This window comes from Loxodonta africana, chromosome 4 (genome assembly GCF_030014295.1).
Source record: "Loxodonta africana isolate mLoxAfr1 chromosome 4, mLoxAfr1.hap2, whole genome shotgun sequence".
NCBI lineage: Eukaryota > Metazoa > Chordata > Mammalia > Proboscidea > Elephantidae > Loxodonta > Loxodonta africana.
In genome coordinates this window covers 107,625,951-107,646,478 of record NC_087345.1, presented here as the reverse complement: position 1 = coordinate 107,646,478, position 20,528 = coordinate 107,625,951, and the positions used below count along the sequence as shown (strand labels likewise).

The following is a 20,528-nucleotide window of genomic DNA, read 5'->3' as shown; positions in this document are numbered from 1 at the left end:
ACTTGATTATCTCCATTTCTCTGATAAAACAAATTGTGGCTAAGATGTCAAGTGACTCCAGGATAACACATCTATAAGTCACAAAAACTATCTCAAATTCAGGTCTTCAAGCTCTGGGTCCAATGCCTTCACACTACACCACAAAGAAAAGAATGTCTCAGGAAGAGGAATACAGGCCAGGTAGTGCAGGGTGCATGGAAACAAAGATATAATGAGACAGGGAAACCATTTAGTGGATGAAAATAAAAATTCAAATGTCTCAAAACTGTTATGTTGCACACATGTGATAGCAATTCAGAATGTACCTAGGGGGAAAAACCCTGTTTCAGTCTGAGCTTCCAAAACCCACAAATCTTACCAAAGGGACTGACTACTTTCAATCTTCAACCCCTAAAACTTTATCACAAAAATCTAAAATTGCACTGGACATATTCCTTTAGCTAAGATATAAAGTTCTATATTCCCTTAGCTAAGGCATAAAGTTAATCACTTTCCTTATGATTAAAGAGAACAGCTACTACTGTACATATGAATCATCAATTCCCCTACTTTCAACAAGTAGAAGGTAATTATTTCCAAAACGTCCCACTAAAAAAAAAATCTAACGAAAATGGAGCATAGGGTCAAAGTTACAGATGTGCAGCGGGCGGGGTGTGACAGCTAGTTGGTAGGAAAGCAACTTGTATGATTAAAATACCTACATGTTTCAAGTTATCTATTTTACTATATAAATGTATTAAAATATTTTAGCCAAAGATTAAATATATAATCAGAATAATTTTGCACAGACTGACAACACCCGCTTACTATAGAGTCAAGAGTTAGCAGCAGATCTGGAACGGCTTCTGAGTTCTGTAGCATTGGTTATACTACTCCAGAGACCCACGGTGGCACTGTAGAAAGAGCACTGGGTTTTTACGTCAGACAAAACCAAAACAACACCTGTTGTCGCGGAGTCAATTCTAACTCCTGGCCACCCTATGTGTGTCAGTTGTTGTTTGGTGCCCTCAAGTAGATTTCTAACCAGCAATCCATGTGACAGAGCAGAACTGCCCCATGGGGTTTTCTTGGCTGCAATCTTTCTGGAAGCAGATTGCCAGGTCTTTCTCCCACGGAGCCCCTGGGTGAGTTTGAACCGCCAACCTTGCAATAAGCAGCCAAGCGCTTAATAGTTTGTACCACCAGGGCTCCTTGCCAAAGCATAACTATCAAATTCAATTCTACCACCTATTATGTGGCCTGGGTCGAGGTTAAATCAGCATTCTGTGCTTCCCATCATAATGTCCGAAACGGAGATTGGTTTGTTGTGTGAAATAATTGAGATAATTGCTGTAAAGTGCTTGGTTGTTGCTTTTAGTTGCCACAGAGTACATGGCGACCCCAGGTGTGCCAAATAGAACTTGCTCCATAGGGTTTTCAAGGCCATGACTTTTCAGAAGCACTTTGCTAGGCCTGTCTTCTGAGATGCCCCTGGGTGGGCTCCAACTGCAACCCTTTCAACTAGTAGTCAAGTACTAAACCACCTGCACCACCCAAACCACGCAACCGATGATAGTTCTCCTTCCTCCCCCAATGCTGCTCAGCCAGTAATTTTAACTGTCTTTTTCTATATTCTAAAATGAGCATGAATGCCTTACCCCTAAGATCAGGAATAAGATAAGGATGTCCCCCACCACCACCACCACTACTATTCCACACTGTACTGGAAGTCCCAGCTACTGCAATTAGACAAGCAAAGGAAACAAAAGGTACACAGATTGCGAAGAAATAAATTGTCTTTGTTTGCAGGTGATGATTATCATATACAAAATCTCAAAGAATCGACCAAAAAAACACCTCCACAAAATCTAGCCTGACCTAAACTATAATTAGGCAGCCCAACCTGACTAGCCTATTTACAGTCTCTGTTAATTCCACTAATGTGAATACTTCTGCATTTTTGCTACAGAAACACTAACGTGTTTGATTCAACAGTGCTGCCTCACACGCCAACAGGGTTGATATGAAAGTTGTATAACATACATTATATGTGCTGTATTTCCCTTTCAAAATTTGAAATCTAAACTCCAGTATCCAAATGCACCACCAAGGACTTCAGATAGTGTGCAAAAAAGCCAGCTGCTATCGAATAGGTCCCAACTCATGGCAACCCCATGTGTGTAAACCTAACACTAATATGACATTCTTTTCCCCTTTCTTTATTCCACACAACATACACTGCCCTTTAAATCTGAAAGTCCTGATGCCAGTTTTATTCCAATGTGTGAGTTATGATTTCCAGAGTTACCTTCCAGAAAACCTGGGTTCGGTCTCAGATTGTCTACTGATGATGTACATACCCTTTTGCACATGTTGAGGCCTCAATTTATGCATAAAAATCAAGCAAACACGCTAGAAAAACGCCCCTTTAGAAAACTAAGGTGTCAATAAAGATACCTATTTGAAGTACTATTTGAGGAAGTGGCTAGCTAGCAAAAATTACTTTTATGACATCAAAATCAAAAGTTCTAAGATTCAGTAGAAAATAAAATAAAAACTCTACCAAGTCAACACTGCTTTCCCAGACTCTTTAAGAAATAAAAACAATAAACAGAGGAAAAAAAGATCCACACATACCATATGCCTCATCCAATACCAGCCAAAAATGAAAACTAAACAATTATTCTTAAGTAGTAATGTTTCAATTTCAAACTTACTATGACGTTTAAATTCCTTCTGTAGTTTACTGATCTGGTTGCTTTTTATTCTGTTTCCAGATAGAGTTTTCACTTTCTTTGGTTTCAATGTAGTCTTTAGACTGGGCCCTGCCCTTGCATCTACCACCTGGAAGAAAATACTGAATATTTAATACCATTTTTCAAATGACACCTGTGTATCCCTTCAGGTTAAACCCATACGTATTTGAGAGAGTCAAATTTGAGAAGCACAGTTTTATATTAAGAGTGTTTAAGGGTTCACGTGCACTTTTAATCATCACATGGTATTAAAGAATAAATACTATTTACCATTTTTTCTTTGAAGTAGGTAATAGCAAGAGTTTGCTGGACCAAAAAAAGAAAAAAATGCTAATAGGCTTATGTATGGGATAATTATAACTGGATGTGAAAATGATCCAACTAAGAAAAATCAAGCCTAACATTTCTTCAGGATGATGTTTTGCAGTTTACAAAATCTTTCATATACCTTTGATTTTACCTTCACCACAAATCAATAAAAGGGCTATTTTTGTTACTCCAGTTTTACAGGGAAGGAAAACAAGGCAAAGAGAAATTACGTATTTTGCCTTATTTCGCTAAACTAGTAATTGGGTGAAGGTGGGAGGAGAGGGGAACAAGAGTCACACTGAGATCTTCAGATCCAAGCTTTATGCTCTTTTCACCACATACCCTTAATCCCTAAGGGTCAGTTACATGACTGGAAATAGCATGTTCTCCTACATTTTATCCCTGGCCCCATTGGTCTACTTTCTATGATCCCCTTTCTTATGTATTTATTCACACTATTTGCAGATTTCTAACTTTATGTGAAAAAGGTTGCCACCACTTTCAAAACTACAATTTGAATCTTTTCCAGATAAGGTGTTAAAGAAAACTCACTTTTTATTATTAACAGACCCACAAAAACCTATGATAGTAATATAGCACCGTCCCCGAAGAACAGTGGTAGTGCTAAGCCTAGTGTAAAAAAAAAAAAAGGCAAAGAAAAATACCCGCTTACTTAAAAACAAATCGGGTAAATTTTATAAATCTTCTGCAAGCTAGCATACAGAAAGAAAATTAAGTCCTCACAGTGTTGCTTCATATTTCATGAAAAATTCTAGTGACACGGGAAAAAACAAAACACATATTACATGTCACTGGGATCTCAACTAGACTTAAATATAGAAAATAACAATAGCTTCTATCTAATAAGAGTGATTACCAGTGTCATACTTTATATCTCATTCAGTTCTCATAACAGCCCTGTCAGACTGTTATTATCTTTGCATTTTATAAATGTAATCTGCCCAAAGTCCACTGTTATCTACCCTAGGGATATACTGCTTCCTAAATTAGGGGGTAAATTAGTGCGTTTCAAGTATAATAAAGGTATAACTGACTCAACAGCAACAACAATAATAAAAAAAGAAGAAAGACAACTAACATGATTCCAATTTTTTTTTGAGCCTGCTGGCAGCTTCTTCCATCTTTTCACAAGCAGGACACAGGCATTGCAGATGTCTCCTGAACGGGTCTCATGCAACCTGATAAGAAAACAATCAAGCCTTTATTATTCTCCTTTACCTTACTGAATTCTTGCAAGTACATTTCTTTTCAGAAAAATTATATATGCTTATAATTTATAGATGTAATTTCCAATAATCCTGGATGATCCAATTTCATTGTTACTGTAGTGTTTAAGAAATATAATTAATTTCTAGATCCAATGAAACAATTCCATGAACCGCAGTTTGGTTATTTTAAAACAAGGGATGTTTTTAAAATAAACAGTAAAATATAAGCCTAGAAGAGATACTGGTCACCATGATTTTTAAAACTGCTTTCAAACCCTGAAAATGTGTAGATATTTCATAAGCAACAAAATGCCATTCTTTATGTAAAAAAAAAAAACAAGTGTATTGTTTAAAAAAAATAAATGTTATTCTAGTTTCACAACAAACAAAAGAAACATTATAATTTTTTTAAGTGACTGTATCTGTGTAGGGCATAAAAAATCTATAGGACTAGTCACCAAACTGTTTAATTATATCTCTGAGGAACTTTCTCTTACCACATTTTCCTCTGTGTTATAAATAAATACAGACAATGCATTATGTATATTATTAGGAAAAAAACATTAAAAGGAAAGCGTGATTTTAAAAGGCAAGGTCAGCATCAGAATTAATAAAAGATCAACCAATGTTTTGATAAGAAAAACAATGTGCTGAAATTTTCTAACATGAGAAATAGTTCAACATTAAACATTTTATCAAAGTGTTTGTTGGAAAGTAAATTCCATTTTTCTAAGCAGAGGTTTACTGTCGAAAGGTAAACGTGAAATGGCATTATGAAATGAAAGTTAACGCACCCTGGAAGGTTGCAGGAAAGGGTTAACGCCTTGTTACTACAACCTTCCTCAGCATGTTAGGTTAAAATATATTTTTATTGTTTAGAAAAACAATATAAAGAGAAAACTATTGGAGGATTATAAGTGAGAATAAGGGCAATTTAAAAAAATTCCCTTTGTATATCCTAAAGTTAACAAAAGGGTTTGTTTAAACTACAAAGTGGCTTCACAGTTAACCTGGTAGCTTCCCATAATCCAGTGAAAAAAGAAGGTTGTCAGTATTGTTTGGTAGATTTTAAGGGGCAAGGGCCTTAAACAGCCTAGATTAGAGTAAGTGATTTTAATAAATGTATTAGTACACTGCTCCAATTACCTGGCTTGAAAATACTTCCATATGCTGTGATTTTTTTCACTCTAAGCATGGTACAAACACAAGTTACTCACATCAGATGATCTTACCCAAAACAGCTCTGGAAGTCCTTTTCATAGCGTTTACTGTCAGTGAATCGAGAACTGGAGGACTTAGCTCTGCAAATACAGCAGCCCTCTATACTTCGGTACATCTTTGGCTTGTGAAAACCAAACATCTTTTCTTCTAGGCAATAGTCTGTAAAGCCAAGGGAATTGACACAGCTTTGTTGAGGGTTATACCAAGAAATCATTAAAAAGAGCTGTTCCACCCCGCCCCCCAGCAACTTGGTATTACATGACCATGGCAGACAGGCAGGCTCTGGAGAAGACTACTACTCTATCCACCTCTATTCTTTATACTATCGTGGCAAGTAAATAAGGCAGAATAGCTCAGCTATTTAACCAGGCCTCTATTACCTCTTCTACCCTCCTGAGAGAACATTCATTCTGAAAATGAGGGAAGAGGACTTTTTTTTTTAATCAAGTTTTTAAGTAGAAAATACCTCAAAACTTGCCCCATAACCCTGAACAATGATAAATTCAGACACAATCAAAGATGCACACTAAAGTTTAAATAAAGGCACATCTTTTCATTCTGTACCTTTCCATTACTGTGATTCCCCTCTAGGGAAGTTCTGAGACATTTATCATGACCACCACTTGATATTAAGCATACAAGTAGCTCAATCGGTATCAAACCCACACTACTTTGCCCTCTGGGAGATAAGAGGGGATTTCTTCTGTGATAAATGGGAAATTCTAAGCAGGCAAATTCCACCCTAAATTGAAACTGCTGAAAGAAGGGTGTAAATTTCACAAAAATCCAGGGTGAGAATATATGAATAATTCTAATAATTTTAAAGATCCTTAAGACAAATTAAGAGTGAGCTCATGTTGCCTATTGCTCTGCCACTCCAATTTTGGAACTCTTCTGTGAGGCTCTGTCCCTGAGACTATCACTAATAGTGGGAGGCAGATGTTCAAGAAACATAATAGAGTTAAATATAAATTGTGATTTACATGTTCCACCCCCGCCCCCCCCAAAAAATGTCACCACCAAGAAAAGAAAGAAGAAACAGTTCTAAAGCTATATGCAGCAAAAATGAAAAACGTACCTTAGGAGGAATAATTTGAGATATCCAAATAAAAAGCCAACTCCATCAGAACACCTGGACTATGAGAGGTGATAAAAAGGCAACGAACATAGAAACTGAACCCCAATGGACAAGTCCAGAAGGTACGTATGTGTGAGTGTGCATCATATAAAGCATCAATAAGAGAAAATTATTAATACTTATTCGCTGAGTTACAACCACAGAATATCTTTCTTTTAAAGTCGTTTTATAAATTATGTACATATATATATATGAATAAGTATATATACATGAACCAGTAAAACAAAAACTTCAGTATGTCTTTGGAATATTTCTTGCCTGATCTCATTCCATTCCAATTTTGGTTAGTATTCCAGGGCAAGGGGGCAAGTATTAATGGAAGTGATTCAGAGAAGTGACCATACAACTATCCAGGTGGGTTTTTCTATTTTGTTTTTGAGATGAGTTCTGAAACATGGACAAGGTTTTCTACTTTTTAAGAAAATACTTCATAATATTTTTATTAGTAAATAACTAGCTAAACAAACACTGAGGTTTTCCTTTGCAACGGCGGCAATTATGAATCAAGCATTCATCCTCAGTGTTTTTGTTGCTGAGGGAACAGGGCAAAGGAGGGGGAGGATGCAGGGTAGGAGGGCACTGATGCATTTCAGTAATTACATCTAACACGAAGTTACCTCAGTTTAAGAATTGTTAAAACAAGAAAACAAAATATCCTTAGTTGATTAAGTTAATTATTTACTTCAATGAAATGCATGGGAATTTGAGTTTTTTTTCCCCCTTAAGGAAAAAAAAAGTGAGTAAAGAACCCTATATATAATAAGAAAAAAATGGACAGTAAATCATCAACTAAAAACAAACAAGAGAACAGCCTCCTGAAGAAAACAATCACGTGTTGCTTTGGAAAAAACAATGTTGTCAAATGGCACAGCATTATAGAAAACAGAGTAGAAGTTACTGCTTTAATTTGTATATTACTGTTCTAAGGCAAGAATGTAATATGATTGCCTGTCCTCACACCCATCCTTTGGGTTCCCCAGACTCCCCCTAACCATCTGACATTACCATCAAGAAGGTCAAAAGTCCACAGTTCCTCTTATAGTCTCCAGCTTCATCAATAGCTTTAGAAAATTTCAGCCTCCCTACTCAGCAAGGACAAAGAAGTACAGCAAGAAAAGCCAGTTCAATTCCATTAATACACACACCAAATGCTATTACAACAGATTCCTATCTCACCCCCCCACCCCCCTCCCCAAATAAACATGTCATCAAAACTATAGAGCATTCAGATCATGTCTAAGATATGAAACTACCTTCACTGAGGCTGAATTTGACTAGGAAGCCATGGTTTGTGCCAATAATCACGCTTGCAAGCTGTCAAGGAATGCTGTGGCCATAGCTAAACACTGAGGCTTTCTTTTAATCAACAGTAAATCAAGTATTATCTTCAATGTAATTTTGTTGTTGTTAAGTAGGGACCTCCACAAAACGTACCAACCCCTGCAAGACACTATTCTTCAGTTTAAAAACATTCTCCCCTTAGACATCAGGGAAAGTAGGACTATATTGTCTTATGATTCATAATCCTTTCAGTGGTTATGTGACCTTACTCACGTCCTAACAAAATTCTTCTGCCTAAACATAAACCCACTGCCATTGAGTCAATTCAGTTGTAGAACTGCCCCCATAGGGCTTCCAAGGCTATAAATCTTTATGGAAGCAGACTGCCACACCTTTCTCCCAAGGAGAGGCTGGTGGGTTCAAAGTGCCGACCTTTTGGTTAGCAGCACAGCACTTTAACCACTGTACCACCAAAGCTCCGGGTTTCACCCACTTCTAGGCAGTTCTCAGTAATAAATGCAGTGAGGTGGGCGGACACTTGTCCTGATGCAACACACAAGTAGAGAGTGAACTTTTTAACGGATGACTACTTAATAGACCTATTAAACCTTTTCTAAGCTTATCCTTGCACTTAGAGGCACCTGGGAATCTGCAGCTAATACACAGGGGTTTCCTTTTGGGCTTTGTTTACAGCAACCCGGTTACGCACTGGTTGGTGTTTAACCCTTTTGTGCTTTGGAGAGCCCTGAGATTAACTGAAAGCATTTTCACAAAATCTACAGACCCATTAATGTAAAAACAAGTAAAACAAAACAAAAAACCACACCTAATCTCTGGAGAAAAATAAAGGACACAAAATGGCTTCTAAAACAAGTTACTTTCCTTATTTTAAGAGTCGGTGGTGGGTGTGCACAGCGTGATTTTACACTGGGGATTTCTGCTGTCTCAAGAAACCTGGTGGTTCTTTAGAGTACTTCTTTCCTAGTCCCACATTTGTGCAGTATTAAATGATTCCTCCAGATCAATCCATTTTATTTGTTCAAACAACAAAGCCACCTATTAAACTATTTGTGACTTTTGTATCTATTCTCACAGGCGTCACTTAACTTGGCATTATGCTTTAATAAAAGGAAACTAATGCCATCTGTCCCTAATTGATGAATAGTTACAGACTGAGAGTGGACCCCATACAATCTCACCCTAAGCACGTGTCTGGAGAAAGCAGAAGAAAATTAAACTTTGAAATAAAGCCAAAATTTAGGAAGGACTTAAAATGCTGATTAAAATCCGTCATTTATCTTCTAAAATTAGATAGTGGTGATGGTTCTACAACTCTAAGAATATACTAAACACCAATGAACTGGTGTAAGTAAAAGAGTGAGTTTTATGGTATGTGAATTAGATCCCAGCAAGTCTACAAAAAAAAAAAAGACTGGGTAAGGAATTGTCTTCTTATCACCTTGACATCTACAATAACGTCTGGTCCATAGTAGGCACTGAATAAACATGTTGATTAAATTTCTCTTAAAACTGTCCCTTGTACAGCACCTTACATTTTAAAAAGCACCTTCACTGACATTATTTGTTTAGCTACTGTCGGCCAAGTCCAGTTGGCCCTCCGTATCAGCGAGTTCTACATTCACGGATTCAACCAACTGTGGATTGAAAATATTCGAGGAAAAAAAAAATGATGCGTAGGCACCCCCTGCCATAGCCTCCCACCACTTCAGAGATCCTCAGTCTCTCTCTCTAGAACTTGTTTGAACATCTGAGGTGTACTGTGTAGTTTGGCCTAGGATGGCTGGGTCTGTAATGAGTATGTACGGACATTTTTTTAAACATTATTCCCTAAACAATACAGTATAACAACTATTTACATAGCAATTACTTTTTATTAGGTATTATAAGTAATCTAGAGATGATTTAAAATACATGGGAGGTTATATGCAAGTACCATGTCTTTTTATGTAAGGGACTTAGGCATCCTCAGATTTTGGTATCCACAAGGGGTCTTGGAAACAATCCCCTGTGAATGCAGAGGGACTACTGTACCTACAAATTTTTTAAATACTCTAATAGTTAAAGACAAATCAACCACACTAAAATTACAGTTCTGATTTAACCGAATCACTCAAAGATTAAAGGTAACATATAAATCAGCAAACACAATGAGAAATAACTGTAACTGAATAAACAAAATCTCTCTCATAAATAGACAAGAAATGCAACTTTTTTAAATATAATGATTAATTCCAAACATCTGTTTTGGTTGATTTGTTGGGGTTTCTTCCACTTTAAGGCTGTGAGTTTCATATACATCTAATCATCAACTTAACGAAAGCATGAGGAAAATATAACTTTGACAGTTGATGAGACTAGGAAAGGGTGGAGAAACCTCTGCCCACAAAGACACAAAAGAGCCAATTCTAACCTAACCTACAGAGATTATGAAGCCAAAGAGCAGGGACCATATCTAATTTTACACACAATTACTGAATGTAATATAAATGTCACAGCAAAACCAATACTGAAAAAAAGGGATGCTATTTTTGAAAACTTTTCCAACAAATAATGTTAAGTATGAAAGATGACCTCTTGATAATTTTAATACCAAACACTTGTTCATTAAGCTCCAACCAGGAAACAGTAAGAACATGCAAATGCAAATTTTAGAGCTTTCAGTACCTTTTTAAATATGGAATTGGAAGAAAGACCTTGAAAAGGTGAAGAACTTAGAGCATTTTGCTATCTTTAAAATCTTATAAGGGTACTGATTTAACACTTAGAAAAATAGAGTGGATCCTACTATGATAATTTTAACATCTGTTAGGATCACCTTAGTATGTATAATTTGAAAGATAACAAAGATAATAAAACTTCCCCAATTCTACTTTCTAAATTTCTTCTTCTGGGTAGTGAAGGTTTTTTGTATTCAAAAGTACTTCTCAAAATTCAAAATGCCACAGGATTAGATAGGGGATCACTGAAAGAGTAGTAAAGCAACTTTATAGTTAACTTCACAATTTGTCCATGCCATCTTGGGAACTGAAATTTTGATATGCACAAATTAGGATAGCAACCTCACAAAATATTATTAGGTTCTATTCATCGCTTTTTCTTTCCAAATTCAACTTACCTGGACCTTAAAACCACTTACCCTTCTGCCAGTTTGCCCTACTGTGGTGGCCTGCCTGTTGCTATATTACTGAAAGCTAAGCCACCAGTGTTTCATATACCAGCAGAGTCACCTATAGTGAACAGGTTTCAGCAGAGCTTCCAAACAAAGACAAATTAGGAAGACAGGTCTGGCAACATACTTCCAAAAACTAGCCAGTGAAAACCCTATGGACCACAATAGCAAGTCCGATATAGTGCTGGAAGATGCGCACCCTAGGTTGGAAGGCACTCAAAATAACACTGTGGCTGCTACCAGGTCAGGAGCATACCAACGATCATGAAGATCAACATTTCTTTCTGTTGCACTTGGGGTCCCTGTGAGTCACAGTTGACTCACCAGCAACTAACAGACCTTTAAAAAACACAACATATTGAAAGCAACCTAAATGTCCATAAATTTCTAGACTGGTTACATAGAATACTGTTTCAGCCCTTAAAAAGAATGCAGTAGGAACCACTAAGTGTGCAGACAGTGGACTATATTCAAGATATATCGTTCTGTGGAACAGGCAAATGAAATAATAGGTATATGGTATAATCAATCCCATAATGTTTTTAAAATGAGACCTTCAGGTAACCAGACTTTTTAAAAATAGTTTAAAAGCTTACTTTCACTTTATTCCCTTTCTATACTGCTGTTTGAATTTTTTTTTTTTAAACTAAGAGCATCATGCCCCAGTAACAGTTTTTACCACATACCTTCACTTAACCAAAAGGGGAATCTGAAAAGCCCAAAGAGCTTAAACAACTTCCCCAGATATATAGATGGAAAGATACACACAAGGAAATACACTATACAGGAGAAGCTAGATAGACCAGTAAAATTAGAATACACATAGCAGAATGGGAAGGAAACTGCAGAGAAGAGACAAGCTAAAGATTTGTAAAGTGGGAAGGAAGCAGTGGTGAACAAAGACAAAAGGAACTAAGGAACCAAAGGCAACTTTGAAGTGAAGGAGATGCATTTCTTTAGAGCTGAACTCTAAATTAGACAGGATGATGGGAAAAGAAAAAATAAACATGAAAAACCATTCTTGATCACAAGTTATAGGGATCCTTGAGTTGCTACAGCATGTAATGCCACTCCTGACAGGATTTTAGTCAATGTTACACTATCTTTAATCACATTTAATGTATGGGATGCAGTAAAGACTAACAATGTAACTGGAGCAACACTCTCCACAAAGGGTCAACAGGACAAAGTGCGTTGTGTTCACTTGCTGCTAGGCCATCTGGCTACAGTGTTCCCCAACAATGAGACATGTTTCCTCAACAACTAAGAAAAGCCAAGGAGCAATTAAACACTATTATTTCCTCTCACCTACTTCTAGTTATCAGCCCGCATCTCAACATCAAAGATTCTGAATTTACTTATTCAGTTTTAAGGGGCAAATTTAAACTAGTCTTGAGGGAAACTGGGAGCCCTGGTGGTGCAGTGGTTAAGAGCTAGGCTGCTAACCAAAAGGTTTGCAGTTCATATCCACCACCTGCTCTGTTCTACCCTGTCCTATAGGGTGGCTATGAGTCAGAATCAACTCGACGGCAATGCGTTTGTTTTTTTGGAGAACGAGATATCTTGAACACAGCCCACTGTCTGCACATTTAGTGGTTCCTACTGCATCCTTTTTAAGGGCTGAAACAGTATTCTATGTAACCAGTCTGGAAATTCGTCGACATTTAGGTTGCTTTCAGTATCTTGAGAAAGGGGAGGTGAATCCCAATTGTTTGCCAACAGGTTCTTCAAACATCCGAGTCTCTGAGAAATTACATGGTAAAAATAACTGTGGCTGCCTAGGAAATCCATATTTGGTAGAAGAGCCTAGAACTCATCCCACAGGAAAGGGGTCTAACTCAGAAATAAATTTTCTTCTGAAAGAGCAAATGTCAAAAATAAAATCACAAATCTAGACCTCTGAGTTCTGAACAGCATACAAAAGGCACTAAGCCTCCAATTTCAGATTAGGTGAGATTCCAGTTATTCATTTACTTTTCAGCAATGGTTATCAGTTAGTAAATGTAACTACAATGAGTCTGGTGAAAAAGGTACTTTGCAATGAGTCAACTTGGAGTCTATTTCTGCTTTTGTCTTTACAACTGAATAGGAAGTCACTTCTAATTTTATTTGCCCCCCTGTAATATCAGGGTGTAATCTCACTTCTACTTTCCAAGGATGCCCTTGAAGCAAAAGTATGAAAATTATCAGTATATGTATACCATTTACTTCCTTGAATTTTAATACTTGCACATTACAGAAAAATAAAACTCTGTTCGTGGACATATCTAACAAATTAAACCAAGTGTAGGTAGCATCTTGTGATGTCTGAAGGTCTTCTAAGCCCTCATCTGTGGGAAAAGAGGAACTTTGCCTTTTCAGGGAGATTTTAAGGTCATGAAACTGGGCCATTTCCTTTATGTGAAGCTGTTCTTCCATTTTCAAGCTTGAGAGAAATGCTAAGAAATGGGGTGTGGCATGTTTCAGGTAAGTTTGGTAGCATATACCTGGTGTGACCCAAACCTCAAGCAAGCTCCTTAATCTACCTAACCCTACTGTTTCCTCATAAAATAGGGATAAATCCAACTTTTCTTAATAATCTGTAAAACACCAACACAAGGACTGGCATATGGTAGGCACTCAGCCCTGACAGTTCTTTTCATGCAAGTCTTTCTTCCTTCTCACATTTCAGGTATTATTTGGATTCCTGTTTTTGGGCAGTCCATTCCTGGGAAGTTAAGGAACACCTTCATTGGTAATTCTCTAGTATTCATGCCCTGGTCCAATATCTCCCCTTTGCTCCAGATCAATATAGTCAATAGACCAGGAAACCATCCTCACCCTCTGAAGGCACTTAATTGTTAATCTTCCCCTGTGGTCACCTATCTTGGTTACTATTCATACAGTCACCCAAGAATCTGGCCTCCTCCTTCTCGCCCTCTGCACCACCCCCCACATGGTCCATTGTGTCTTGAGATCCTTTAAGATTGTTTCTTCCTTCATTTTTCTGGTTCACAGGTCCTTCCTCCATGATGGTTAACTCCTGTCAGAGCCTCATAACTGACTGCCCTGCTGCATTCTTCAAACAGGTGATATCTTCCTAAAACACAAATACTAATCACCCTTTCCAAAGTAACACTCACTTCAGGATCATATCTAAACTCCTTAACAAGGAATTCAAAGTTTTTAAAGATCTGGTGCTGCCTACGAGCTGCTCCCTACTTGGAATTCTGGTATTCCAGGAGTGTCAAAATGACTTTAATAACTAGCCACAGTTCTACCCGGGCTGTTATTCTAAAATGGTCTTCCCTCCATCCCCTTGACCTGGAAATTTTTTTTAACAATTACTTCTTTTTACAAAACCTTTTCTATACCTTTATTAAAACACTGAGCACACGGGATTTCAGGTACCTGTTTGCTGTATTATCTCCTTAGCAGTAAACCGCTGCAGAGCAGGGAACTAAGTCTTGTCATACAACCAGGTACTAACTGTGTATAGTACATAGAAACCAAACGCAATTTATCAACTACCTGAGGAGTGGGGTAGCCACATGATCTGGATAGTATATTTAAGAGCACAAAATGGGAAATGGTGTTCACAATAGAAGTGTATATATAAATTTTTTTTAAAAGACTGATCTGGTTTTTTTGAAAGGCATTGTTTTTATTTTAGCATTTAGTCTATTATAGACTTTTGCAGGGAAAAAAATTGGGAGGTTTAAGGATTTCCCAGGAAATATAAACCTAATGAATTATTTTAATTAGAGACCATTAATGGTAAGCAATTAAACACTTTCCTAACAACTGATTTAAAAAATATTTCTTCTTTATTTCAACCAGGAGCCTGGGTGGCGGGGGGGAGGGGGGTGGAGGGGAATTAGAGGAGAACAGTATGGGGAGAAAAGAGCCTCGAAATGAGAGCTACTTAAGCTCCATAAGTATTAAATTAACATTAAATAAATTAAAATAACGTTAAACCAAATCAAATTTGTAAAAGGTGAAAACGACTAAATACAAAGCTAGAAATGAATTATTTTAGTTCAACTGTCATTTTGCTACTTGAATACATAATAGCAAATGTGCTTCTGGCTTCTGTTTCTGATGCAAAAAGAAAACCTCTCTACCTCAAAAACAAACTCCCTTCTTTTGGACTAGTTGCATTTCCAGGATATTTCCATAATACAGAAAAATTTATTTGCAAATTCAATTAAAAAGAAATTCTGAGAACCAAAATACGAATATTCGCACCTTATAACCAAAACTAGGTGAAGGAAATCCAGGACAATCTCCTGGACAAGAGAAATGTGGAAGTAGCATTTTCTAAAAGGACTTTATGATGTAAAATGGTTGAATCAGAATTGGAAAGACAAGCAGGAACTGACAGGGCAGTGTCTTCCCAGAAGGAGTTTCTGAAGGTGGGGAAGGGGACCAAAGACATTCTTTCCATTCAACATTTCCTTAAAGTCTCCTCAGACAAGGTAAGTAGCCCAGGTCTAAGTTTTGTTTTCCATAAAATGTCTACTTCACAAAGTTGCAAGAGTAACAGACAATGTTTATCAAACACGTTACTTGCTTACAAACTATTTACAAAACCCTCGGAGACAAGTATTTGCTATTTTACAGATGAGAAAACTGGACCACAGAGAAATTAAGTGATTTATCTAAGATGATTACAACTTTGTAACCCAGACATTCTTAACCTTGGAAACCTCTGAGCAACTAGCTTGGTGACTCAACAAATACGTTTCCTTCCTTCTCAGCCAGCAATTTATTCCTAGCACATCTTGAGGGAAAAAAAGGAAATTTCACATTTTTTTGTTTGTTTGTTTAGCAACCTACCATCTACGTAGCATGGCAGATTAATTTATCTACACTTGTAACAGCTTTATGAAGTTGGTTTAGGTTTCAAATAAGCCCAAGCTTTCCCAAGTGAAAAACTTTTATTTTACATGTAATTGTTATCATATTGCTTTTCTGACATAAATCAGTCCTGCCAGAGTCTGGGCCCCATGAGCCAGGTTTTCCCAGGGCCTGATTTACATCCTGGGAAAAAATGACCACCCAGGTTCCAGATATACATAATTAAGAATACTGTGCAACAAGCAGCCTTGAGGCCTGCTGTCCACCAAAGTTCTAAAATATATTGCCTATTTAACTTTTCATCTCCAAACTCCCACAAAAGTAATGTAAAGGGAAATCAGTAGACATCTTGTCTTTGTGAATCTCACACCCTCAACTCAGTTCACTTTATAAATGAAATCTCTGTTGTACATATCATCTATTAAAAAGAATTAAGCTCTATATGATGTATTTGAAATTTCCCAGGATATTGAAATTCTACCCTTAAATCGGCTATAAAGTACTAATTAAGAACAACAAATCAAAGAATCTCAGTGTATTTGCAAAGCACCTCGTATGCACTTAAAATACAGTTCCCAGAGAAATAACTGCCCAAAGGAAAGCCATAAAGTTACTGAATCCAAAGTTTTTAATTTTCTTGACATACTCGCTTTCTATGCAGAAATGTACCATTACTGATATCAGTTGCCTTTCAGTATCTGTAACTTGACCAACCAAAATCTGGGAGAAGCGTATTTATTTAATAACAATGAAAAAAAGAAAGTACAAAGTGGACTTCAACTTGTACGGATTTTTTGGCGAGTGGGGACAGGGCATTAAAAGATAGAAATATTTTCCAATAATGATCACTTTTAGGTTCTAACCATTAAACATCATTCAAATACAAAAGAAATCAGAAAGAAGCAATAGATATGGTTCTGCTTATCCGATGTCTAGACTAGAGGCAAACCCCAAATTCCAAAGAAGCATCCATGTGTCAAACCAGCATAATTTTAGACCTATGCCTAAGGGTCACTTAAAAAAAAAAAAAGAGCTTGAAAAGAAAATTTAGGCGGGATAACGGGTGATCAACCCCAGTTCCCACGAACTAAGAGCAGGGTTAGCTAGCCTTTATCCTGTGTCACCATCCTGCAGGAGCTTCCTCCCCCAAACCCCACGAAAATCTCCGAAGGGACCAACTCCCTAAGGCCTTACTTCCTCAAGGTCATCCTAAGATAATGCAGTGAATAATCACCAAACTCTGAGTCAGGCACACCTTTAAGCCAAAATAGACGCCCCCCCAAATCATTATATAATACTTCAAATGCTCCCCAAACCAAACTCCCAGACTTTAATTTAGATTGAGCAACCTAATGTGTTCAGTTTTGCAACATAAATTAAAAGGCTTGGCAAGTCTGGCAAACTTCAGTTCAAAAACAGGTGCTTTCTGTGTACTTTTAATGACAAGGTCAGATTAATTTTTTAAATTATTAAAAGGGAAAAGACCTTTTCTTAACCTTCCTTGGGACAACATACGCAATGGGGAGAAAAAAAAATGCTGGGGTAAAGCTGTCTCGGCCAGGGTCCATGTTTAGTTAAGCAGTAATTCCTAATCATCCAAAAGCCTGTAGTAATCTAAAGTCTATTAGACGGCAGAAAGAGAAAACAACAATAAAAATAAAAACCGACTGGGGGTCACAGTTACCAGAACAAACTCTGCACCGTCCTACCTTCCCAGAAACCGAACCCCCCTCCAACCAAAAGAAGCCCTGCCCCGCCCGATTCCCCCTCCCACGAGCAAACACACAAAGAAAACAGCGGCACGCACAATTCGGCCACAGTCCTCACTTCCCTTCGCAGCGACAGCGGGAGCCCCGAAACTTCCCCGCGGTGGTTTTCTGGTGTCGTCGGGGCTGGGTTCCTGTACTTGCGGGCCAGAGCGGGGGGAGGTGCTCGTCGCACTCGCCGGTTTCTCCGAAAGCGGCAAAATGCCCTCCACTCCGGTCCTTCTACGGCCCTGGGGTCTCCCCCAAACTGCGCTTCCCCCTCCGGCACGCGGTGACACTAAGCCAGCAAAGAGAAATGCACCCTGACGAATTTCTTGGTAAATAAGACATCTTGGGTCGAGAAGAAAGTTCCTCCTGAGGGCTGCTCGCCAGCGCGAGGGCGAGGGCAGCGGGAGGTGAGCCGCGTCGCTCCCCTCCTCCCTCACCTGCGCCGGAACAACGGGCCCCCGCGCCCGCCCGCCCCGGCCCGGCGCCTCCCGCAGGCCGCGCCTCCCGCACGCTGCGCTGCCGGGGCTTGTTCCTCCTCATGGCTTTGCCCTGACGTAATTCAAACATGGCAACAGTTCGACTTCAAAGGCGAATCCACAGACCTCCCAGACACACACTCCGGGCTCCGGGTACCGGGCCCACAGCTCCAGGCCACATTCTCCTGGCCCCTCGGTGGCCGCGGCAGCGGGCTCCGGGGTCAGGACGAAGCGCGGGGGGCCGCGAGGGCTCCCAGCGCTCCGACCGCTCGCCCCGAGCGGGGGAAGCACGCCGCCTCCCCGCGCACCAGCATGGCACCTCATACAAGTAGCGCAAAGTTTCCCCACGAGGAACTGAGGGACAAAAGCCCCTCCCGAAGCGCGCCTGAACTTCGGAGGGCCGGGACCCGGGCCGCCCTCGGCCCCGGCGGTCGCCCGGAGAGCCTGCGGGGCCCGCACGGGCACATGCAGCTCTTTGTTTTCTGTCCAGCCGGGCGCTGCCTACGTGCAGCATCAGGGATGTCGGACTGTTTCCCAGGGGCAAGACACTGACAATCGGGCGGGGAAGGCTTCAGACCCCGAGCCCACTAAGTCAGGAGCCTGTCCTCCGGTCCTCTCTGTTGGAAACGGGCCGGTTTAACCAAAGTTTCACAGTGTCCTTGATGAGAAAGGCCCCACACAAGCCGAGAGTTGGCGACTTTCACTCTGCTTTTTAAACTGGCAAGACGCCATCACCAGCAAATCACATTGTCCTGCCAGCCGGACCTACCCGACAGCGACCGCATCTGACTGCTGCTAACAAGGAGCCGGACCTTCAGACCGACGTCCGACTAAAGCCCAGGTCGCAGCCCAAAGCACGTGGTCTGTCATGTTGAGCACAAAAAGCAGTGCCCTCCGGAGTTCACTCACTCCTTCAGCGCAGACAACGCAGCTGCCTCCATCCCCAAGACAACTTAGCTCTAACTGGCCATCTTAAAGCGCACGCAGTCGCCCTAGAAAGCCCTAGCCATTGCGCCCACACTACGCTACAGGTGAATAAATTGGTAACACAACTTAAGGCTCCGAAGAAACATCGGACACCAAAAGCTCCATGGGCGCGGTCCGAGCAGAGCAGGCATTGCAAGCTGGGGCTGCTCTCAAGCGCCGCGTGTTGCTCTCATTGTCGCATCCGCATCCCTCTGGAGTTCAGCAAATAACGCCACGCCGCGTGCACTCGCCAAATCCCAGCACTTTTTTTTAGCCTGAAAGGCCGATTTAAACCCCCTCACGCCCGCCTGCTCGGAAGTAGATGGCAACTTAGTTTTCGAGCGAATGGCGTTTATTGTCCACCCTTATCAAAACACACGCAAGGAGCTGCAATAAACTAAAGCACGAGGTTTAACCACGGCGCCCGACCATTACCACGGCTTGCGCCCACGCGGATGCACGACCCCAGTCCCCTCCGCAATTGCCAGCAAGTCGTTTTTCTCTTGGGCCTTTCAGCCATGGAATTCCTTTTAGCCAGAGAACACTGCGACCGAGAAAAGTCATTGTCACCTTCAAAGTGGATCCCTCAACTCCAGCGACTCCTCAGTTATTTCCAGGCTCCACTCACTTTCCCACCCCAAGACTTTCGGTTTCCCTCAAATACCCTCCCCCCCTCCATTAAAAATGCACAGTAAACGTATGCATAGAAAATAATCTGGACTTTGAAGATCACCAAAGCAGCGCTCCCAGCAATGCCATCTCCAAGACAAAACTTCCTGTGTATGTGTGTACGTTTGTGTATGGAAGGGCTGGGGGAGGTGGATGAGGTAAAAAGAGAGGAAGGAAAAAAAAAAAAAAAAAAACCCTGAAATCAAAGCCTCGTCAAACAGTTTTTCACCAGAGTAATTGTTAGAGTAACTCACCTTCCAAAAGCAGCCGTTTCACTCGCAGAAACGTTCCCGAAGTGCGGAGTGCACGCCAGGCCAGCCCCCCCACGCCAGTCGCTCCCTCCTCCTCAACTGCCTTGTCTAGAAAGATTGTCTCCTGCAGTTCTGCAGTTGCTACCGCTGGCCGGGAAGGTGTAGATTCCGCTTTCCTTCTGCGCACGCGCAGCTCCTAGTGCAAAATTCTCTTGAATCGAACTTATTTGCATGCGGACGCGCGCGCGTCGAGGACTGGGGAGGGGAGTAGGCCTGGCGGCCGCGCGCGCTCCCGAAACTTCTATTGTCCTTTTAAGGGGAGAAGCGCCGCGGCGCGGGAAAAGAGGCGGCCAGAGGGAAACGGGGGCGGGGACTGCTTACTACTGCGGACGTCACATAAACAAACGGCCCCTAGCTGGAGACGACGGCTGAGGGGGAGTGGCGGGATGAGAAAGGCGGAAAGGTTAGCC

The 20,528-nt window shown here is 40.2% G+C and overlaps 1 protein-coding gene across 4 annotated transcripts in view; it reads right to left on the bottom strand.

Moving 5' to 3' along the window:
• SINHCAF (SIN3-HDAC complex associated factor) overlaps positions 1 to 20,321 on the bottom strand; it is a 32,235-nt gene extending 11,914 nt beyond the window's left edge. The window contains exons 1-4 of one of the 4 annotated variants that reach the window (XM_003405709.4): positions 20,062 to 20,321; positions 5,506 to 5,653; positions 4,144 to 4,243; positions 2,697 to 2,823 (exon numbers count right to left, since the gene is read on the bottom strand). In XM_003405709.4, the coding sequence (XP_003405757.1) occupies positions 2,697 to 2,823; positions 4,144 to 4,243; positions 5,506 to 5,633 (355 nt within the window). In that variant the 5' untranslated portion in view covers positions 5,634 to 5,653; positions 20,062 to 20,321. Of the gene's footprint in view, positions 1 to 2,696; positions 2,824 to 4,143; positions 4,244 to 5,505; positions 5,654 to 6,572; positions 7,812 to 17,749; positions 18,047 to 20,061 lie in introns of those variants that run through there. The other 3 variants (XM_064284432.1, XM_010595703.3, XM_010595707.3) reach the window with 3 other exon arrangements.
• Between the last annotated feature and the right edge of the window lie 207 nt (positions 20,322 to 20,528).